The sequence below is a fragment of the Dendrobates tinctorius genome, unplaced genomic scaffold, assembly GCF_039654945.1.
Source record: "Dendrobates tinctorius isolate UK_male_01 unplaced genomic scaffold, ASM3965494v1 ptg000257l, whole genome shotgun sequence".
Lineage (NCBI taxonomy): Eukaryota > Metazoa > Chordata > Amphibia > Anura > Dendrobatidae > Dendrobates > Dendrobates tinctorius.
In genome coordinates, this window is record NW_027361924.1 from 7,297,217 (window position 1) to 7,321,937 (window position 24,721).

A 24,721-nucleotide genomic window follows, 5' to 3' on the forward strand; every position below is an offset into this window, starting at 1 on the left:
GCTGGCACGGAGAAGAAGGTCGTGAAGAGATGGGAGGCCCTAGGAAAAGGCCGCGAAGAGTATTGGGCCTTCCCTGCCTGAATTACTATGTGACAGATGCATGGCCCACCCCCCCGAGGGGTTCGTATACTGGCTTGGTATGAAGGCGCTGGAAGAAGACGCTGCCCCCGGAAGGAGGGGCAGAGGAAGCCAGTGGGAAGAAGAAGGGTGGAGCAAGAAGAAGAACGCGAGAACGTCATTTTGGAGAGTGAGGGAAGGAGGCCTGCAGAGCGCGGGGAAACGGATCTCCCTGGCGCCATGGCTGATGGCTCCAACCCGAACTCCAGAATGAACCACCAGCAACTAGAAGCTGAAATAGCTGAATTGACAGCCAGTCTGCAGCTGAGGAAGGAAGCCTTGGAGAAGCTGAGATGGCAGCGCGCTCCGGCGGGGCCTACACCAGCGGTACCCTCTCCATCGGTACCTGCCGCTACCACACCGGACTGTCCCCGGGCAGTACTGATCTACACGTCTACCCTGACTGTGCGGCTGGGTGCCGCCTGCCCGAAGGAGTTACTGGAGGACCCGGGAGTGGAAGTGGAGCTCCCTCCCAGACCTGACGTGGCTGCGCAGGTCCCCGCAGAGACCCCTGCGGACCCGGAGCCACCATCCGCTCCATCACCACCTGCACCGGAGCAGAGGCCGCACCGCCAGGAGGCCCCAGGTATGTCGGATGTCCCTCCACCTGGGGAGGCCCTGGGGTGTACCGCAGTTGCAGCGACTGGCCAGGTCGTCCTGGATCTGGTCTGGGACTGGGATGCTAGTGCCGTGGGTGAGAGCATGTCCCGGGAAGAGCGGGAGGAAGAAGAGAACTGGGCAGGGTGCCAGGCTACCATCCGACAGCTGGCAGCGAAATACCGGGAGAGAGAGCAGAGGAAGAAGGCTGTGTTGGGCCCGGATATGGCCCGGAAGGAGAGGGCCCATGCAGGTCATCATGGCCCCAGGGATGCAGTTGGATGGGGGCAAGTGCTGAATGTGTACAAGGAAAGGGGTTTTGGATTCATTGCGGACCCCAAGCGCATTAGTGACTTGTTCTTTAACCGGAGGGATGCATCTGAGGAAGGGACATCCTGACAGAGACCTGCAGCCTGGGGAGTATGTGACCTTCACCCAGCATGAGGGACTCCAGGGGTGGTACGCCCTGAATATCCGCCGTATTCCGGAGGAGTTTATCGAAAGGTACAAGCCAAAGAGACCTGTTGCTGCCCCTCCATCCACCGGTACCACTCAGACTGCTCAGGTACCTGCTTCCAAGAACCAGGCTGCTCTTGCATCACCTCCAGTTCGGCAGCCCAAACCAAAGATCCCTGGCTTGACACCGTGGAAAGAAGAGTATTTGAGGATTGCCAACGACTACTTGGAATCTGGTAGCCGTTAAAACACTTGTAAAAATTTCTCGTTACCCAGGAGAGTTTTGTTTGCACCAGTTGGGCTTTGTTGTTTTTGTTATGGCAGCATTTTTCTACATTTGGAACTGAGGAGATCATGAACGCTGTATGATCCAAAACTTTTATTGTAAATAGTTTGCACCTCTTTAGGTGCCCTTTCTTGGTTTTACATTTCGAGACTCTTTGCGAAGATAATGTTTTTGCATGGACACTTTTCGAAGATGATGTCTACCTCAAGGGACACTGCAGGAGATCCCGGCAGGGAGCGGTGTCCAGCACCTTACAAGATTAATTGTTGAATGTTTTACTGTGAAGTATTTGATAATGTGTTTTATGAGTATTAGTAACTGAGAAATGGCTTTTATAGAAGAATTAGGAATGTCTGATTTAGAGATGAGTGTGAATAAAGAACTGAAAGTAGACAGGTGACAGACCAGGTATTTGCGGTCAGTGTCTTGCATCTAGAAGAGACAGTGAAAGTAGAAAAATAAATGTGTACTAGAGAGAGTAAAATGATAAAGAAAAATGTGTTGCAGAGAATAGCACTTTGAATTGAGAATTGCACTTAGAATTGAAAATTTTAGATAGGGTTTAAGATAAGAATTGTTAGTAACGTTCAAGATGAATACCTCCTATACTAGGAAGATTAGTATAAGAAAAGTTGTTATGCATTACAAAATTTTTGTATGTTTCTTTGCTGTCTACTTTGTTATCTTGCAGCCCGCGGATGTGCTGTGCTTAACGGGGGGTATGTGGCGCCTCTGAGGCTCAGTCGCCACAGAGGTACTGCACCTTCTCCTAAGGTGTAGTGCCCCACCAACTAGGGAAGTTGGGAACTCCTTCCGCACTCCAACACCTGCATCCCACACACAGGATAGTTCAGTAGGTCCGCCTAGCAGCTTCAGGCTGGGGGTAGCAGAGCACCCTTCGTGGAACCCTGCTTCGTAACACGAGATGTGCTGGGAGGTGGGTGGAGTTAGATATAAAAGAGTGGGAAAGTTGAGAATTACAGTTCAGTCTGACAGGAGGTCAGAGGAGTAGGAAGTCACTCAGACAGGAGTGAGGATCCCTGGAAGAGGGATGGAGGAAGGAGTGCTGCAGCTGCCTCAGTGACCTGAGCCAACTGGCACGGGAAAGGAACAGAAGGAGAAAGACGTAGAACTGCAACCTAAGCTTCCATAAGAGAGAGAAGGAACAGCGTGGAACGAAGGAGTAGGAGAACAGAGAGGAGTTGTGGGTTGGAAGAGGAACCCTGCCTATAGGTTCTCAGCGCAAGGCCGGGGCCCAGTCCCCGAGGTTGTATGGACACTTATGGTTCTGCAGCAGTTCTGCAGCAGACACCGGTGGAGTAGTTGGCTGTAAATGCACTACTCCCATCCAAGACTTGGGACACAACAGCCACCGATTCGCGAGCCAGGACTCTGAGAGGAGTCCCCGATAGAGGCTACAGCTGTCTGTCATACAAGTGAGGTTCTAGGAACATCTGACAGGAGGAATTCCAGAGAACTACGGTACTGGAGTTCTTCACACTAAAAGGCGCAATAGAGGAGTTGTTCAGGAAAGGCACATGTTGGCGGAGTGTTGAAGAGGAGAACCCTGACTTGCCCGGGAGGTTGATTGAGTCTGTACCCCAGAGGACACGGCACGGAGGCAGGCACCAGTGGGTACTACGAACTGTGAGTAAAGCTTTGAAACTGCAAGCCCTGGTGTCCTCCATTCATTTGCCGCTAACACCTTGAGCACCGCTACATCTGGGTACCAGCATCTATACCATTCTGTGCCTCTCCTCATCCATTGCACCTACACTGCCCTGGGACTACAGCTCCACCTGTGGGGAGCTACACCATCTTTGCTGCACCACACCATCAGTCCCAGCGGATCTGCATGCAGCGTTGGCTTACCATCTCCCTTGCCAAACACCACGAGTGGCGTCACAAACTATTTCAAATAAACTTTAACACCATTAACATCACCGCCATTGATATTGGGCGCCCAGGGCCACGGACCGGGTCACTGCTGCTGTGACACATTCCCCCCCTGACACCGGCCCGGTACCGGGTACCCCGCTGCCCTGGGTGTGAGGGTGACCCAATTTTGGCGTCACAAACAGGATAACGAGACCCGATGCCATCAGGTTCTGTGTGCCTGAAATTTATGAGACTTTGTGCTTTTGAAAATGTGCAGAAGACCTGATTTAATAGACTGTAAAATGGACATTAGAAATGGCCGCTGGCGCGGAGAAGAAGGTCGTGAAGAGATGGGAGGCCCTAGGAAAAGGCCGCGAAGAGTATTGGGCCTTCCCTGCCTGAATTACTATGTGACAGATGCATGGCCCACCCCCCGAGGGGTTCGTATACTGGCTTGGTATGAAGGCGCTGGAAGAAGACGCTGCCCCCGGAAGGAGGGGCAGAGGAAGCCAGTGGGAAGAAGAAGGGTGGAGCAAGAAGAAGAACGCGAGAACGTCATTTTGGAGAGTGAGGGAAGGAGGCCTGCAGAGCGCGGGGAAACGGATCTCCCTGGCGCCATGGCTGATGGCTCCAACCCGAACTCCAGAATGAACCGCCAGCAACTAGAAGCTGAAATAGCTGAATTGACAGCCAGTCTGCAGCTGAGGAAGGAAGCCTTGGAGAAGCTGAGATGGCAGCGCTGCCCTGGGTGTGAAGGCAACCCACTAAGTCACAGAAAGCCAGAGAGGTTGGTAACTATGCAGATTGCAGATCCCTGATCTTACCACACAGCTAGCAGTAGCTGTGGAGCGTGCCTACGATGTTCCTAGACGTCTCGTCACGGCCGGAGGACTAAATAAGCCTAAAGCAGGAAAAGGGAAAACTAACTGCCCCAGAGCAGACCCCAAAGGAATAGATAGCCCCCACACATGTATTGACGGTGAAACAAGATGAAGGCACACACACAGGCAGGAAAATAGGCTGAGCAAATGATGGGGCCCAAACTAACTAGACAGGAAAGGAAAGGAAAGACACTGTCTGCAACCTGCAAAAAACCCTACAAAAATAATGTCCAACACTTCTGATAGCAAAATTAACCCTGAAGTCACTAGACTTCTCCCACTATATCAGCACTCTGAAGTATTCTGAGACAGAGCAAAAAGAGACCGAACTAGTAAGGGACAAAAAGCCAACTGGCAAAATACTGATAAATAAGAGTGGAAATTCAGCATAGCCCCCAGTCGGGGCTGGCTGACCACACAACTAAAACTGAACAGACCAACAAAACAAGTGTGAACATTAGCAGAAAAACTTAGCTTTAGATGACTGGAATAGAGCTGAAAACCAAGAGCTGACAAGCCAGAAGGAATCACCAGCAACTGAATAGGATGTCGGCTGTCTTAAATTCAATCTGAGAATCCCGAGGTCCAATCGTCATCCTCATTCTCAGGTGGCAGATCTCCACCGATCAAATCAGCCTCACTACCTCCTGTTACCACCAGAGGGAGTCTGGAAGGAGAACTCACAACTGGTGAACCAGAGAATGAACTCACAACAGTACCCCCCCCCCTTGAGGAGGGGGTCACCGAACCCTCATCCACGCCACCAGGCCGATCAGGATGGGCCCGGTGAAAAGCACGAACCAATCTATTGGCATGAATATCAGAGGCAGAGACCCAAGAATTATCCTCCTGACCATAACCCTTCCATTTGACCAAATACTGGAATCTCCGTCTAACCAAACGAGAATCCAATATTTTCTCTACCTCATATTCCACATTGCCTTCGACCAACACAGGGTCAGGAGGTGCTGCCATAGGAACCACTGGCTCAACAAACCTCTTCAACAGAGATTTGTGAAATACGTTATGGATCTTGAACGTAACTGGAAGAGCCAATCGAAACTAAACAGGATTAAGAATTTCCAAAATCTTATAAGGACCAATAAATCTTGGCTTAAATTTAGGAGATGCAACCTTCATAGGAATATTCTTAGACGACAACCAAACCATATCACCCACTTTAAACCGGGGACCAATGGTCCTATGCCGGTTGGAAAATCGCTGGGCCTTTTCTTGAGAGAGTGACAACTTATCCACCACTTGGTCCCATATCTGCTGCATTCTCTTAACCACAGTGTCCACACCTGGGCAGGACGAAGATTCCACTTGGGCAGCACGGTGGCTCAGTGGTTAGCGCTGCAGCTGGGGTCCTGGGTTCGAATCCTACCAAGGACAACATCTGCAAGGAGTTTGTATGTTCTCCCCGTGTTTGCGTGGGTTTCCTCCGGGCACTCCGGTTTCCTCCCACACTCCAAAAACATACTGATAGGGAATTTAGATTGTGAGCCCCATCGGGGACAGTGATGAAAATGTGTGCAAACTGTGAAGCGCTGCGGAATATGTTAGCGCTATATAAAAATAAAGATTATTATTATTATTACTTGCCCTGAAGAGAATCGAGGATGAAACCCAAAATTACAGAAAAAGGGTGACATCAAAGTGGCAGAACTAGCTCTATTGTTCAGTGCGAATTCGTCCAAGGGCAAAAATGAGACCCAATCATCCTGATCAGCAGATATAAAACATCTCAAATAAGACTCCAAAGTCTGGTTTGTTCTCTTAGTCTGTCCATTGGTCTGGGGATGAAACGCGGAGGAGAAGGATAACTGAATTCCCAGATTGGAACAAAAGGCTTTCCAGAATCTGGAAACAAACTGGACTCCTCTGTCGGACACAATGTTCTCAGGAATCCCATGTAACCGAACCACCTGTTGTAAACACAAGGGCACCAACTCAGCGGAAGATGGCAACTTTGGGAGTGGTACAAGATGGACCATCTTCGAAAATCTATCACAAATCACCCAGATAACAGTCATTCTCTGAGAGACAGGAAGATCAGAAATAAAATCCATTGAGATATGGGTCCATGGCCTCTTGGGCACCGGCAAGGGCATCAGCAACCCACTAGAACGAGAACAGGGTTTAGACCGAGAACAAGTCCCACAGGACTGTACAAAATTCCTGACGTCACGAGATAAGGCAGGCCACCAAAAGGACCGACTCACCAAATCTCTGGTACCAAAAATACCTGGATGACCAGCCAATGTGGAGCAATGAATTTCAGACATCACTCTCTTTCTCCACTGGTCAGGAACATACAATTTTCCCATAGGGCAACGCTCAGGTTTATCCTCCTGAAATTCCTCCAGGGCGCGTCTCAAATCGGGCGAAATGGCAGAAAGAACTACCCCCTCACCTAGGATGGCAGTAGGCTCGGTCACACTAAGAGAATCGGCAACGAAACTCCTAGAAAGGGTGTCTGCCTTGACATTCTTAGTGCCCGGAAGAAAAGAGACCACAAAATTAAAACGCGTGAAAAACAAGGCCCATCTAGCCTGTCTAGGATTCAAGCGTTTAGCCGACTCCAGATAAATCAAATTCTTGTGATCGGTGAGGACCACAACTTGATGTCTAGCTCCCTCCAACCAATGTCTCCACTCCTCAAATGCCCACTTCATGGCTAACAATTCCCGATTCCCCACGTCATAGTTGCGTTCAGATGGGGAGAACTTTCGAGAAAAGAAGGCACAGGGATTCATCTTAGAAGTCGCAGGGTCTTTTTGGGACAAAACAGCTCCTGCACCAATCTCAGAAGCATCTACCTCCACCTGAAATGGAAGTGAGACATCAGGTTGCCGTAAAATTGGAGCTAAAGTAAATTCTCCGCTTAAGCTCCTGAAATGCTGAGACAGGAGGCCAATTCAGCACATGAGCTCCCTTCTTGGTCAGATCAGTCAGTGGTTTGACAATACCAGAAAAATTACCTATAAATTTACGATAGAAATTAGCAAAACCCAAAAACTTCTGGAGGGCCTTCAAAGAAGTAGGCTGAACCCAATCATAAATGGCCTGTACCTCGGCCGGGTCCATTTCAGTTGTCGATGGAGATAAGAAAAATCCCGAAAATGAAATCCTCTGTACACCAAAGAGGCATTTCGATCCCTTAACAAACAGGGAATTCTCCCTCAAAATCCGGAACACAGTCCGGACGTGTTCCACATGAGAATCCCAATCACTAGAAAAGATCAAAATATCATCCAGATAGATGATCAAAAACTTATCCACAAAGTCATGGAAAAAATCATTCATAAAGGTCTGGAGGACAGAAGGGGCATTAGTGAGCACAAAAGGCATCACCAGGTACTCAAAATGTCCCTCCGGAGTATTAAACGCCGTCTTCCATTCATCCCCTTGCTTGATGCAAATAAGATTATACGCCCCCCTGAGGTCAAGCTTAGTAAACCAGCAGGCACTCTTAAGTCTGGAGAATAAATCAGACATCAGAGGTAACGGGTACTGATATTTAACCGTCATCTTGTTAAGGGAACGATAATCAATACACGGTCTTAATGAACCATCTTTCTTGGCCACAAAAAAAAACCCAGCACCTAAAGGTGACGAGGATGGTCCAATATGACCCTTCTCCAACGACTCCTTAATATAGGACCGCATAGCATCATGCTCGGGTACTGATAAGTTGAAAAGCCGACCCTTGGGAAATTTACACCCAGGCATCAACTCAATTGCACAGTCATAACTCCTATGAGGAGGCAAAGACGCAGACTTGCTATCCCTAAATACATCAGAAAAATCGGCTAGATAATCAGGAATATCATGAGACTGAGGAGAGGTGGAGAAAACAGGAGCGTCCCTAAGAGCACACTGACAACCCCAACTCACCACAGACCCAGATTTCCAATCCAAAACTGGATTATGAGTTTGCAACCAAGGAAAACCCAGAACAATAGTATCATGCAAATTATGCAGCACCAAAAATTTACAATTTTCTTGGTGGTCTGGGGCAACTCGCATTGTCACCTGGGTCCAAAACTGAGGTTTATTCTCCGCCAAAGGAGTAGCATCAATACCCCTCAAAGGAATAGGCGTCTGCAGAGGCGTCATGGAAAAACCACAACGTTTAGCAAAGTCCAAATCCATCAGATTCAACGCTGCTCCTGAATCCACAAAAGCCTTCGTGGAAAATGTGGATAAGGAGCAGATCAGAGTAAATGCCAAAAGAAACTTAGGTTATATACTGTCCACAGCAAATGTGTGTGCAAAACGTTTCGTTTTCGGCAGACAGAAATAGTATGAGAGACGTCTCCACAAAAAAACCCACAGCTTATTACGCCTTCTAAACTCCTGACGTTGCGCCCTAGACAAAACCCCATCACATTGCATAGGTTCAGACCTTTGTTCAAAAGGTGGCAGCGCTTCCCGTGTAGTTTTACGTTCACGTAAACGCCGATCAACTTGAATGGCTAATGACATAGAATCATCCAGACCAGAGGGAACAGGAAATCCCACCATAACATCTTTTACGGTCTCTGATAATCCCTTCTGAAAGAGATCTGCCAATGCACTATCATTCCATGTAGTAAGGACCGCCCACTGTCGGAATTTTTGGCAGTATAACTCTGAAGAATCCTGACCCTGGTTTAATGCCAACAGGGTTCTCTCAGCTTGATCAACAGCATTAGGTTCATCATACAACAACCCCAAGGCTTGAAAAAATGCATCCACATTAGTCAAAATAGGATTTTCAGGTGTCAGAGAAAAAGCCCAATCCTGGGGATCGCCGTGCAGCAAGGAGATGACAATTTTAACCTGCTGCACAGAGCTCCCCGATGAACTAGGCTTCAAGGTCAGAAATAATTTACAATTATTCTTAAAATTCAGATATTTAGACCGATCCCCAGAAAACAAATCAGGAGTAGGGATCTTAGGTTCAGCAGCATGTGACTGAATGAGGTAGGTGGAAATTCCCTGCACTTCAGCAGCCAGCTGGTCCACACGATCAGACAATTGCTTAATCTCCATTAGGAAAAAAAATAAAAAATCCTCCTACGGCCCCAGAGAAAAAAGAGGAAAGAGTATAAAAAAAAAATTCTGACACTTTTTTTTTAAACAACTCCTTCCTGCTTTTGAGTACCCTAGAATCTGCGGTATGGCTAGTGATTCTGTTATGAATGGGTCACTGAGGAGAAAAAAGCAAAACAAGCTAAGTCACAGAAAACCAGAGAGGTTGGTAACTATGCAGCTTGCAGATCCCTGATCTTACCACACAACTAGCAGTAGCCGTGGAGCGTGCCTACGATGTTCCTAGACGCCTCGTCACGGCCGGAGGACTAAATAAGCCTAAAGCAGGAAAAGGGAAAACTAACTGCCCCAGAGCAGACCCCAAAGGAATAGATAGCCCCCACACATGTATTGACGGTGAAACAAGATGAAGGCACAAACACAGGCAGGAAAATAGGCTGAGCAAATGATGGGGCCCAAACTAACTAGACAGGAAAGGAAAGGAAAGACACTGTCTGCAACCTGCAAAAAACCCTACAAAAATAATGTCCAACACTTCTGATAGCAAAATTAACCCTGAAGTCACTAGACTCCCACTATATCAGCACTCTGAAACATTCTGAGACAGAGCAAAAAGAGACCGAACTAGTAAGGGACAAAACGCCAATTGGCAAAATACTGATAAATAAGAGTGGAAATTCAGCACAGCCCCCAGTCGGGGCTGGCTGACCACACAACTAAAACTGAATAGACCAACAAAATCAAGTGTGAACATTAGCAGAAAAGCTTAGCTTTAGATGACTGGAACAGAGCTGAAAACCAAGAGCTGACAAGCCAGAAGGAATCACCAGCAACTGAATAGGGCGTCGCCTGTCTTAAATCCAATATGAGAATCCCGAGGTCCAATCGGCATCCTCATTCTTAGGTGGCAGATCTCCACCGATCAAATCAGCCTCACTACCTCCTGTTACCACCAGAGGGAGTCTGGAAGGGGAACTCACAACTGGTGAACCAGAGAATGAACTCACAACAGGAGTCCCCGAGAGAGGCTACAGCTGTCTGCCATACGAGTAGAATTCTTAGGAACATCTGACAGGAGGAACTCCAGAGTACCACGGTACTGGGGATCTTCACACCTTAAGGCGCAATAGAGGAGTCATTCAGGAAAGGTACATGTTGGCGGAGTGTTGGAGAGGAGCTTTCCATCTGGCCTGGAGTTTGGCTGAGTCTCTGGCCCGGAGGACACGGCCCGGAGGCAGGCACCCTTGTGTACCGCAGACTGTGAGTAAAGCTTTGGAACTGCAAGCTCCGGTGTCCTCCATTCATTCTTGCGCCAACCCACTCAGCACCGCTACATCTTGGTACTATTCTTTCCACAACTCTTACAACTATACTGCCCTGGGACTACTGCCCTACCTGTGGAGGGCTATACCATCACTGCTGCACCACACCATCTGTCCCAGAGGATCTGTCTGCAGCGTCGGCTTAACACCTCCCTTGCCGAGCACCACAGGTGGCGTCACAAACTATTAACTACACATACATTCCGCCATTGACTTGGGCGCCCAGGGCCACGGTCTGGATCACCGCTGCTGTGACACATTCCCCTGACACCGGCCCGGTACCGAGTACCCCACAGCCCTGGGCGGGCGACCCACATGTAACTACAACTGAAACGCTTCTGTGTGATGTGCAATATGTTAGCATTTGGGGCCCCATTTTAAACGTTGCCTAGGGCCCCACTTTGCCTAAAACTGGCCATGGTTGCAGGAAAGGGCTTAAAGCCTCAAAACATACAATTACTTGGTGGATTGGGGACGCAATTTCTTTAGGTTACTCGGCAAGGCTGTCATGGAAGGTTTAAATGCCCTGGCAACCTCCTGGGCAGAGAAATCAGACCTCTGGATAGAGATTTGTGAGGCAGCAACCTGGTCCTCTTAACATTTCTATAGGTGGCATAGATTGGATATGGGGGCATCTTCCAATCTCTCCTTTGGGAGAAGGGTGCACCACACTGTGCTCCCTTCCTTAATTCTTATTTTATCGGTAATTCTCTCATGATGCTGTCATGGGTGATCGATAGTCTTGGTTACCGGTAACAGGATTTTTCGGGACCCATGACGGCACCCTTATATTCTCTCCTGTCATGATTTGAGTGAGCACTTCTTCTTTTGCTAGAATGGTAATTCTACACGTTAAGTTTGTGGTGTGTGTTCTCTCTCTCCCCCCCCCCCAGACATAAATGGTTTTCCACTAAATTTGTTTAAAATTTGCCCTTTTTTTTCCCAAAAAATGGGTTTGTTTTTCAAATGACCCGTGTTCATGCTTTTGTGGTGGAAGCAAAGCTGAACTTCTAAGGTCCTGAAAAACACAGGTTTTTCTTGCAGCAAACATGCGATGTGTGGATATGGCCTTGTACTTCTAACCTTCTGAGCATGCGCCTGGATATACCGATGAATTCATGGCTGCATAATTAGGATTAACTCGTGCACCGACAACTCTACAATTCAGGTAATTTTAAAAACTGCTTATATCTAGCTGTGTATAGCTAAGCAGCCCGTGCATTATCCTTAGTATGGCCACTAGGTATAGCTTATGTGTAGCCGGCAGTGTGTACCTCATCTTCCTTTTATACAAGATAATGTTCCGGTATTTTAGATTATCCTGCATCGTTGCTTTTAACGTGGACATGTTCCCCTTTATGTCTTGTGCCAGGATTCCTGCAAACCAATTGTTTTGGGTGTTTTTTCAGTAACTTAATATAACCTTCATGAGATCTGTTTTTGACTTTGTTTTGCACAAGAAGAAAAAAAAACTTAAATGCATAAAAAAAATTTTTTCCACAACTATTGCCTTTTTAAAAATAGGTTAATGATTTATCTTACATGATATGTGGCTGTGCTGTTCTTTAATGCAGCTCATCCATTTAACCTGGTTCTCTTCCATCATTTCTTGTGATCCAGGAGGCTGACGACACGGCGGCATCGGAACCGGAAGCTACAATGGACACATAGACATTCCGAGCCCCGAATGGGCAGAAACAGGATTTCAATTTCTAATATTTGTGATGCTTGACTAAATTATTTAACTATTATTTGTAAAAAAAACAAAAAACTTGTACCTGAAGTAAATAAAATGACAATTCTAGCATTCGGCTATTCTTTCTTTTTTACCAGCGACGCCCGGCTGCCATAGTAATTGTTGGGGTACTGCTGCAAACTTGGCAATAAGAAGCCTCTAGGAAATCTGTCAATTGATCTTTACATCTGCCAAAATGTCCATATTCTATGAAGTTGGACATTAGAACGTGTTTTCAATGCAAATACTCTCTGTTCCACCACAGGTAATGTGTGGGCCTTTATTTAAAAATCTCCCACCATGAAAACGCCGTCCAGAGTAGGGGGAGCCGAGCGGATTGTACTATAGTGAGAAATATTCAGTATAACCGGTCTAATCTCTTTGCCTAATATATATATATAATTTATTTTGTTTTTTGTCCAGTGGGTGGTCCGGTCAGTGACATCTTACTCTCTATGTACAGTTATACGTGGAAAGCTGTCAGTCACTGATGGGACCGCCCGCAGGACCGGAAATCCCAAATGCAGCAGAGGATCAAATGATTAAAGCGGGTTCTACTGAATATTTTCTGACAAAGCGATAGATCTACTCAGCTGATCCTCCTAGAACAAGTCTGTAGTGTCATGGTGTCACATTCACTTTTTTAATCCATCCATGCCAGAGCGTATCTTCACAGTTCGGTCCAGTGTTGCTTTGAAGTAATGACTCTAGAACGCTTCAACAGATCCCATTGATTCTGAGTTTTTATGATGTGTGTGGTTTTTTTTTTTTTCTTCCCTCCCCCCCCTCACATTTTGCCGACACAATGTCACACTTGAACAGCCCCTGACAACACCAAACAGCAGAAACCCCTACAAGTGAACAGATTTTGGAAACTATACCTCTCAAGGAATTAATCTAGGAGAGTAGTGTGTGGTGTTGTTTTTTTTTTTTTTTTTTTTTTTTAACCCTCAGGTAATTTACAGACTTGTAGAACATTGGGTTGAATGGCAATTACTGTTGGGGTTCCTCAAGGATCGGTTCTAGGCCCCCTCCTCTTCTCCTTGTACACTGCCCCTATTGGTCAAACAATCAGTAGATTTGGTTTCCAGTCCCATCTCTATGCTGATGACACCCAATTATACGCTTCTCCTCCTGACATCACGCCAGCCTTTCTAGAAAACACCGGCGATTGCCTAAACGCTGTGTCTAACATCATGTCCTCACTATATCTGAAACTGAACCTGTCAAAGACTGAACTCCTGGTGTTTCCTCCCTCTACTAATGTACCTATACCCGACATTGCCATTTCTGTGTGTGGTTCCACTATTACCCCCAGGAACATGCCCGCTGTCTTGGGGTCATACTTGACTCCGAGCTTTCCTTTGCCCCCCCACATCCGATCACTGGCTCGCCCTTGTTATCTGCACCTCAAAAACATTTCTAGAATTCGATCTTTTCTTACTTTTGACTCTGCAAAAACTCTTACTGTTTCTCTTATTCATTCTCGTCTGGACTATTGTAACACTCTTCTAATCGGTCTCCCTCTTACCAAACTTTCCCCCCTCCAATCCATCCTGAATGCTGCAACCAGGACATATTCAACACCAATCGTTACACCGATGCCTCTACCTTATGCCAGTCCTTACACTGGTTACCCATCCACTCCAGAATCCAGTACAAACTTATTACCCTCACCCACAAAGCCCTCCATGGCTCAGCACCACCCTACATCTCCTCCCTCATCTCAGTATACCACCCTACCCGCGCCCTCCGTTCTGCTGATGACCTGAGGTTAGCATCCTCAATCAGAACCTCCCACTCCCGTCTCCAAGACTTTACACGTGCCGCGCCAATTCTTTGGAATGCACTTCCCAGGTCAATACGATTAGTCCCCAATCCCCACAATTTTAAGCGTGCCCTGAAAACGCATTTATTCAGACTGGCCTATCGCCTCAACACATTAACCTAATCTATCCCTGTGTGGCACAGCCAAAAGTTTTACCATAACCAGGTTCCCCGCATCATGTTCCCACATGCTTTATGCATCCATTAGCCCTCTGTGTCTGTACTGTTACATACTTAACATTATGGCTGGTCCATACAATCAGGGCAACTGTTACCACCCACCTTTCGTGTCTCCCCTTTTCCTCATAGACTGTAAGCTTGCGAGCAGGGCCCTCATTCCTCTTGGTATCTGTTATGATCTATGTGATTATTGTTATGCTGTAATGTCTATTGTTTGTACAAATCCCCTCTGAAATGTAAAGTGCTGCGGAATATGTCGGCGCTATAGAAATAATCTATTATTATTATATCACCTCCTTCCCGACACACTAAATTTGTTTCTTTTGAAAATTACGAACTTGGATTCAAAAGGAGTAATAGGAGAAAATGAACAGTACAACGTCTCTTGAGTGCACCAAAACCTCATAAGCGGTCAACAACTGCTTCTAGGCACAATGTAAAGCTCAGGGAGCGCTATATTACAGTGCACCAAGGGACACCCCTCCTCCTGATACAGGGAGACACATGGAGCGCCCCCTAGGGTCGGAGAAGACTCGGTACCAGGCCAGTCTTAAGGGGATGTGTCACGGCAGCAGTGACCCGGTCCGTGGCCCTGGGCGTCCAGTGAAAATGATGATAAAGATGAATAAAGTTTATATGGAAGGTCGTGACGCCACCTGTGGTATTCGGCAAGTAAGGTGCTAGTGTGGCGCCCCTGAGGCTCGGTCGCCACAGAGGTACTGCACCTTCTCCTAAGGTGTAGTGCCCCACCATCCAGGTAAGGTGGAAACTCCTTTCCACACTCCAACACTCACACCCCACACAACAGGGTAGTTCTGCACAACCACATTGCGGCTCAGTGCTTAGAGAGTACCAGAGCACCTCTGGTGGTTCCCTGCATGGAACACTGGATGTGCTGGGAGGTGGGTGGAGTTAAGATACGTAAAAGAGTGGGAAAATGTAGGATGACAGGTCAGTCTGACAGAAGGTCAGTCGGATAGGAAGTCATGGAAGGGATGGAGGAAGGAGCACTGCAGCTGCCTCAGTGATCTGAGCCAGCTGGCACGGGAAAGGAAAAGAAGGAGAAAGACGTAGAACTGAAACCTAAGCTTCCATAAGAGAGAGAAAGACAAGTACGGAATGAAGGAGTAAGGAGAACAGAGAGGACGTGGGATGGAAGAGGAACCCAGCCTATAGGTTCTCAGCGCAAGGCTGGGGCCCGGTCCCCGAGGTTGTATAGACACTTATGGTTCTGCAGCAGACACCAGTGGTGTAGTGGGCTGTAAATGCACTACTCCCATCTAAGACTTGGGGCACAACAGCAACTGGATAGAGAGCCGGGACTCAGGAGAAGGGAGTCCCCAAAGCAGGCTACAGCTGTCTGCCGTACAAGTAGAGTTCTTGGGAACATCAGTCAGGAGAAACTCCAGTGTAACTCAGTACTAGGAGATCTTCACACTTTAAGGCGCTATAGAGGAGTCGTTCAGAAGGAACATGTTGGCGGAGTGTTGGAGGGGAGCGTTCCATTTTGCCTGGAGGTTGACTGAGTCTCTGACCCGGAGGACACGGCCCGGAGGCAGGCACCCTTGTGTACCGCAGACTGTGAGTAAAGCTTTGGAACTACAAGCCCCGGTGTCCTCCATTCATTCTTGCGCCAACCTGCTCAGCACCGCTACATCTGAGTACCATCATTTACACCGCCTGCACCTCTCCTCAACCATTGCAACTACACGGCCCTGGGGCTACAGCTTCACCTGTGGGGAGCTACACCATCTATGCTGCAACACACCACCAGCCCCAGAGGATCCGCATGCAGCGTCGGCCTAACACCTCCCTTGCCGAGCACCACAGGTGGCGTCACAAACTATTCTATTCCACTTAAACTACATTACAAACTCCCATTGATTTTTGGGGCGCCCAGGGCCACGGACCGGGTCACTGCTGCTGTGACACATCCCCCTGACACCGGCCCGATACCGAGTACCCCACGGCCCTGGGAAGGCGACCCACTAGCCGACGCTGCAGTTCAGACTGCTGGGGTTGTTGGAGATGCAGCAGAGTTGTTACAGCTCTCCACAGGTAGAGCTAGGCGCCAGGGCAGTTATAAGGTAAAAGATTTTAGTGATGATGTTAGTGCAGGGCTGAATGCGCAGTAAATAATCTGAGGGCACAGCGGACTGCAGTCTTCACGCTTCAATTACAGTTCATATGATATTCCCCAGCCGGGGTGCTGTGTCCTCCAGGATAGTGGTCCAGTCAGCTCTCGGGTAGTTTGGGGAGCACTCTATCAGGACTCCCTTGTGACGTTCCTTTCCTGGCCGTCTCTCTGCATAGATTTCCTCTTCTCCTGCCCTACGCCTTCACACAAAGTGTTCCGAGCCAGCAGCCTCGGATCTTGTCGGGCGACATGCTTTAAGTCCCCTGGACCCTATGTGGCTGCTTTTAAAGCGATTATGTGTGGGGTCGGCTGCAGCACACGCAGATACTGCAGCCTCTGGTTTCCTAGCTGAGTCCTTGGTTTCTTCACTAACTGCGACCTGTTTGTGGCGCCCCTGAGGGTTCAGTCGCCACAGAGGTACTGCACCTCCTCTTGAGGTGTGGTACCCCACCATCCAGGTAAGGTGGAGACACCTGATCACACTCCAACATCTGCATCCCACACAACATAGTAGTGTAGCAAAGCATCCTTTGGTGGCTCCCTGATTGGAACACGAAGAGTGCTGGGAGGTGGGTGGAGCTTAGTCTGCATCAAAAGATTGGGAAGAGTTTAGGATTTAGTGAGTCTGACAGGGTCAGAAGGAGAGAGAAGATCCCCGGAGTGGGATGGACGAGGGAAGTGCTGCAGCAGACCTCAGTGACCTGGGTCTGCTGGCACAGGAAAGAGACATTGATGGAAATCCTGACTCTTTATAAGAAAGATAGATTTGAACGGAACGTAAGTGTGGCGCCTCTGAGGCTCAGTCGCCACATAGGTACTGCACCTCCTCCTGAGGTGTGGTGCCCCACCATCCAGGTAAGTTGGGGGCTCCTGACCACGCTCCAACACCTGCATCCCACACAACAGAGTAGTTCAGCAAAGCCACATTGCGGCTCCCTGCTTGGAGTGTAGCAGAGCACCTTTGGTGGCTACCTGCTTGGCACACTAAACGTGCTGGGAAGCGGGTGGAGTTAGAATACATAAAAGAGCGGGAAGGTTTAGAATTTCAGTTAGTTCGAGGTCAGTCAGTCAGAGAGAGTCACTCAGAGGGGAGTGAGGAAAGAAGATCCCTGGAAGAGGGATGGAGGAAGGAGGTGCTGCAGCAGATCTCAGTGACCTGGGTCTGCTGGCACGGGAAAGGAAAGAAGGAGAAAGACATTGAACCGAAACCTGATCTTCCATAAGAAGGAAAGACTAGTACGGAATGTAGGAGTAAAAGGGAACAGAGGACATGGGTTAGAGGAAGAAGCCTGCCTAGAAGTTCTAAGCGCAAGGCCGGGGCCCAGTTCCCGAGGTTGTATGGACACTGATGGTTCTACAGCAGACACCGGTGGAGTAGTGGGCTGTAAATGCACTACTCCCATCTAAGACTTGGGGGCACAACAGCAACATTGACAATGAGCCGGGACTCAGGAGTGAAGAGTCCCCAAAGCAGGTTCCAGCTGTCTGCTGGACAAGTAGAGTTCTTGGGATCATCTGTCAGGAGGCAGTCCATTGTAACTCAGTACTAGAAGTACTTCACACTTAAAGGTGCTATAAGAGGAGACATTCAGAAAGACACACGTTGGCGGAGTGTTGGAAGGGAGCATTCCATCTGGCCTGGAGGTTGACTGAGTCCCTGACCCAGAGGACACAGCACGGAGGCAGGCACCTGTGTGTACTACAGACTGTGAGTAAAGCTTTGGAACTACAAGCCCTGGTGTCCTCCATTCATTCTCGCGCCAACGCACCCAGCACCGCTACATCTGGGTACCAGCTTCTACACCGCTTGTGCCTCTCCTCTACCCCGACATCTACACTGCCCTGGGGCTACAGCTCCACCTGTGGGGAGCTTCACCATCTTGGCTGCAACACACCACCAGCCCCAGAGGACCTGCATGCAGCGTCGGCCTAACATCTCACTTGCCAAACATCACAGGTGGCGTCACAAACTATTCCATTAACTACATTCCACCATTCAATCTCCCCTTTTTACATTGGGCGCCCAGGGCCACGGACCGGGTCACCGCCGCTGTGACACATCCCGCTGACACCGGCCCAGTACCGAGTACCCCACAGCCCTGGGAGGGCGACCCATAAGGAGAAGAGAAGGACTGAGGATTAGGGTTAGAGCAGAACCCTTCCCAAGTTCACAGCGCATGGCTGGGGTCCGGTCCCCGAGGTTGTATGGCTACTAATGGTCCTGCAGCAGACACCGGAGGAATAGAAGTTGTCACCACTTTATTCCCACACAAGACTTGGGGGCACAACAGCAACGTTAGTGAGCCGGGACTTAGTAGCAAGGAGTCCCCGAAGCCAGCTACAGCTGTCTGCCGTACAAGTAGAGTTCATAGGAACATCTGACAGGAGGAACTCCAATGTAACTCAGTACTGAGAGTACTTCACTCTAGGCGCAAAAAGGGAGACGTTCAGAAAAGGCACATGTTGGCGGAGTGTTGGAAGGGAGCACTTCATCTTGCTTGGAGGTTAGCTGAGCCCCTGACCCGGAGGACACGGCACGGATGCGGGCACCTGTATGCACCACAGACTGTGAGTAAAGCTTTGGAACTACATGCCCTGGTGTCCTCCACTTATTCCTGCGCCAATACACTCAGCACTGCTACATCTCTGTGCCTGGCACTGCACCATCCTTTCTATCTCCTCACCTACTCTGCCCTGGGACTACTGCCCTACCTGTGGAGGGCCACAACATCATTGCTGCACCACACTATCTGTCCCAGAGGATCTGTCTGCAGCGTCGGCTTAACATCTTCATTGCCGAACACCACAGGTGGCGTCACGAGTCATTCACTCATAAACTTTATTCCATCACTTAATCCCTTTTACATGGGCGCCCAGGGTCACGGACGGGGTCACCGCTGCTGTGACATTCCACTTGGAGAGACTGGCCCAGTACCGAGTACCCCACCAGCCCTGGGAGGGCGACCCATGGTCCCTCCAACCGACTGCTATCCGTGCCCCTAGGACCCTTTCCTCCTCTCTCTGGGGCTTCTCTCTCTGACTTTCCTCTCTCTCTTGCGGTTCTGGGACGAGCTCCTCACAGCTCCTGTCCCCTGCAGCAACTATTTTCTGTTTCACTTCTGCTCGCCATCCTTTCTAGCTCCTGCCCCTTCTATACTTTCTCCACCCACACCCTCTACCTAAACCCTCCCTGGCCTGGAGAGGTCTAGTGTTGGATGTAAGTGTGTGAGTCCTGGCAAAGCCTCCTCCTTACCTGAGAGCGGAGTACCACACCTCTGGGTGAGGTGCAGTACCTCTGTGGCGACTGAGATTGCAGGGGCACCACACACACATCTCCTCCGGATACACAGATACAGGGAGACGCACACCACTTCCGGATACACAGATACAGGGAGACGCGCACCTCCTCCGGATACACAGATACAGGGAGACGCGCACCGCCTCCGGATACACAGATACAGGGAGACGCGCACCTCCTCCGGATACACAGATACAGGGAGACGCGCACCTCCTCCGGATACACAGATACAGGGAGACGCGCACCTCCTCCGGATACACAGATACAGGGAGACGCGCACCTCCTCCGGATACACAGATACAGGGAGACGCGCACCTCCTCCGGATACACAGATACAGGGAGACGCGCACCTCCTCCGGATACACAGATACAGGGAGACGCGCACCTCCTCCGGATACACAGATACAGGGAGACGCGCACCTCCTCCGGATACACAGATACAGGGAGATGCGCACCTACTCCGGATACACAGATACAGGGAGACGCGCACCTCCTCCGAATACACAGATACAGGGAGACGCGCACCTCCTCCGGATACACAGATACAGGGAGACGCGCACCTCCTCCGGATACACAGATACAGGGAGACGCGCACCTCCTCCGGATACACAGATACAGGGAGACGCGCACCTCCTCCGGATACACAGATACAGGGAGACACGCACCTCCTCCGGATACACAGATACAGGGAGACGCGCACCTCCTCCGGATACACAGATACAGGGAGACGCGCACCTCCTCCGGATAGACAGATACAGGGAGACTCGCACCTCCTCCGGATACACAGATACAGGGAGACGCGCACCTCCTCCGGATACACAGATACAGGGAGACGCGCACCTCCTCCGGATACACAGATACAGGGAGACGCGCACCTCCTCCGGATACACAGATACAGGGAGACGCGCACCTCCTCCGGATAGACAGATACAGGGAGACTCGCACCTCCTCCGGATACACAGATACCGGGACACTGATCTCTTCCCAATACACAGACACTGGGACACCAATTACCCCTTTGTACGTAGATACCGGGACACCAGGGTCCGCACTAGCCTCTTTATAGTGACACATATGCAATTTGTTTCTATTGAGACTATTGGGATCTCAGATAACAAGCCTCTGACAGCAGTGATAATGGGGTGGGAGCTGCTCTGCGGACCCCCGTCATCCTGTCCTCGGGTTTGCTGGCGTTTATGTGCGTGTGACATCTCTATTACATGTGCTAAATATATGTTTACATTCTGGCTCCATATTTAGGATCTGATCACAGACGATAAGGTCACCGGACCCCTACACAGGTGGTCTCGGGTTCTCCACAGTCCTGAATACCCGGGGTGGGGGGCTCTCAGCTGCTGCCCCTTATGTACAAGGTACAGGGATCTATAGAATTACTGACTATTCCTGGGGTAATGACAGGAGGCTCCTCACATTGTGGTTGGACTTCTGCTTTCTGTCAGTGAATGGGAACATTGTCAGCCATTGCCATCCCGAGGCCGGAGCCCCTCATACAGGGAAACAGAGAGAAAGGGAATGAGTGAGAGAGAGGGAGAGAAACAGAGCGAGCATGGCTGAGCGAGGGGAAGAAGGAAAGAGAGAGCTTTCTCCATCGCTCTGACATTTTCGCTCCGTTCCTATATAGTCAGCATTTCTCGCCATTTTCTTGGATTTCTCCGGTTTCTTGGCTTTCTGTCACTGATCAGATCTCGGATTCTTCGCTTTTTTTTTTCCCTTCACATTTTCCTGGAAAACAAGAAAAGATAAATAAAATGCTCACATTAACCCCTCGGAGGCCGGCGGCGGTGACATCAGATCCGTCCTCGCTTCGTCATTAGACCTGGTTACCGCTATATTTAGCCTCCTTATTGGCGCTTGGCGGCGGCTGACAGGAGGGTGGGATGGATTTAGGAGCATTTTTATGAGAAAATCAATGAGGTGATTGGTGACGCAGCAGCGGACGGGAGGTGGGAATATGGGGAGAGTCACGCACAAGAAAACGGGACGGCAACATTAGGCGCTGATGATCTAATGGACAGTGAGCGCTCGCTAATCCGGAATTTGATGATCCAAAAACAGCAAGAACGCCCACCCTATATACCGATACCTAATAATGGACGGGGGGACCCCATAACAGACCCAGGAAGTGCGCCCACAGAAGCAATGAGAGTCTATGCTGCCTCATCAACATTCCAGTGAGCCCCCATTATTATCAGAGAGCCCCCATTATCAGACTGACCCCATTATTATCAGACTGCCCCCATTTTATCAGAGAGCCCCCATTATTATCAGACTGCCCCCATTTTATCAGAGAGCCCCCATTATTATCAGACTGCCATTTTATCAGAGAGCCCCCATTATCAGACTGCCCCCATTTTATCAGAGAGCCCCCATTATTATCAGAGAGCCCCATTATCAGACTGACCCCATTATTATCAGACTGCCCCCATTTTATCAGAGAGCCCCCATTATTATCAGACTGACCCCCATTGTCATCAGACTGCACCCATTATTATCAGAGAGCCCCATTATGATCAGACTGCCCCCATTATTATCAGAGAGCCCCATTATGATCAGACTGACCCCATTATTATCAGATTGCCTCCCATTTTATCACAGAAACCCCATTATGATCACACTGCCCCCATTATTAGAGAGCCCCATTATTATCAGAGAGCCCCCATTTTTATCAGACTGACCGCCATTATTAAACACGAGGTTTCCAAAACAGGATGTCACAATAATAAATATAGGTTAGAACTCAAAACATATGATCAACACAAAAAGGGCCCTACCCAAGATATTAAATCAATGAGAGGGTCAAAGAATATATTTAACCATTAACAAGTTGACACCCAATTATTATCAGATTTCCCACCATTTTATCACAGAAACCCCATTATGATCAGAGACCCCATTATTATCACAAAACCCCCATTATTATCAGAGAACCCCCATTATTATAAAAGAGCCCCATTATTATCAGACTGCCCCCATTATTATTAGAGACCCCATTATTATCAGACTGCCCCATCATTATAAGAGCCCCATTATGATCAGACTGCCCCATTATTATCAGACTGCCCCCATTATTATCAGAGAACCCCCATTATTATCAGACTGCCCCCATTATTATCAGAGCCCCATTATTATCAGAGAACCCCAATTATTATCAGAGAGCCCCCATTATTATCACACTGCCCCCATTATTATCAGAGAACCTCCATTATTATCAGACTGCCCCCATTATTATCAGAGAGCCCCATTATTATCAGAGAACCCCCATTATTATCAGAGAGCACCCATTATTATCAGACTGACCCCATTATTATCAGAGAACCCCCATTATTATCAGACTGACCCCATTATTATCAGACTGCCCCCATTATTATCAGAGCCCCATTATTATCAGAGAACCCCAATTATTATCAGAGAGCCCCCATTATTATCAGACTGCCCCCATTATTATCAGACTGCCCCATTATTATCAGAGAACCCCCATTATTATCAGACTGCCCCCATTATTATCACACTGCCCCCATTATTATCAGAGAACCCCCATTATTATCAGAGAGCCCCATTATTATCAGAGAGCCCCATTATTATCAGACTGCCCCCATTATTATCAGAGAGCCCCATTATTATCAGAGAACCCCCATTATTATCAGAGACCCCCATTATTATCAGAGACCCTCATTATTATCAGAGAACCCCCATTATTATCAGACTGCCCCCATTATTATCAGACTGCCCTCATTAATATCAGAGAGCCCCATTATTATCAGAGAACCCCCATTATTATCAGAGAGCCCCCATTATTATCAGACTGCCCCCATTATCAGACTGCCCCCATTATTATCAGAGACCCCCATTATTATCAGCTTCCCCCATTATTGTCAGAGACCCCCATTATTATCAGAGAACCCCCATTATTATCAGACTGCCCCCATTAATATCAGAGAGCCCCATTATTATCAGAGACCCCCATTATTATCAGAGACCCCCATTATTATCAGAGACCCTCATTATTATCAGAGAACCCCCATTATTATCAGACTGCCCCCATTATTATCAGACTGCCCTCATTAATATCAGAGAGCCCCATTATTATCAGAGAACCCCCATTATTATCAGAGAGCCCCCATTATTATCAGACTGCCCCCATTATCAGACTGCCCCCATTATTATCAGAGACCCCCATTATTATCAGCTTCCCCCATTATTGTCAGAGACCCCCATTATTATCAGAGAACCCCCATTATTATCAGACTGCCCCCATTAATATCAGAGAGCCCCATTATTATCAGAGACCCCCATTATTATCAGACTGCCCCCATTAATATCAGAGAGCCCCATTATTATCAGAGAACCCCCATTATTATCAGAGAGCCCCCATTATTATCAGACTGCCCCCATTATTATCAGAGAGCCCCATTATTATCAGCTGCCCCCATTATTATCAGAGAGCCAACATTATTATCAGAGAACCCCCATTATTATCAGACTGCCCCGATTATTATCAGAGAACCCCCATTATTATCAGAGAACCCCCATTATTATCAGACTGCCCCCATTAATATCAGAGAGCCCCATTATTATCAGAGAACCCCCATTATTATCAGAGAGCCCCCATTATTATCAGACTGCCCCCATTATTATCAGAGAGCCCCATTATTATCAGCTGCCCCCATTATTATCAGAGAGCCAACATTATTATCAGAGAACCCCCATTATTATCAGACTGCCCCGATTATTATCAGAGAACCCCCATTATTATCAGAGAACCCCCATTATTATCAGACTGCCCCCATTATTATCAGACTGCCCCCATTATTATCAGAGAACCCTATTATTATCAGAGAGCCAACATTATTATCAGAGAACCCCCATTATTATCAGAGAGCCCCATTATTATCAGAGAATCCCCATTATTATCAGGGAGCCCCCATTATTATCAGAGAGCCCCATTA

At 48.5% G+C, this 24,721-nt stretch overlaps 1 protein-coding gene across 2 annotated transcripts in view; it reads right to left on the reverse strand.

Annotated features, from left to right (window-relative positions):
- MSS51 (MSS51 mitochondrial translational activator) overlaps positions 1–24,721 on the reverse strand; it is a 117,261-nt gene that overhangs the window by 46,049 nt on the left and 46,491 nt on the right. The window contains exon 1 of one of the 2 annotated variants that reach the window (XM_073558594.1): positions 12,120–12,312. The exons of the other annotated variant lie outside the window; for it this stretch is intronic. Coding sequence (XP_073414695.1) covers positions 12,120–12,219 — 100 coding nt within the window. The 5' untranslated portion in view covers positions 12,220–12,312. Of the gene's footprint in view, positions 1–12,119; positions 12,313–24,721 lie in introns of those variants that run through there. 2 annotated transcript variants of the gene reach the window in all.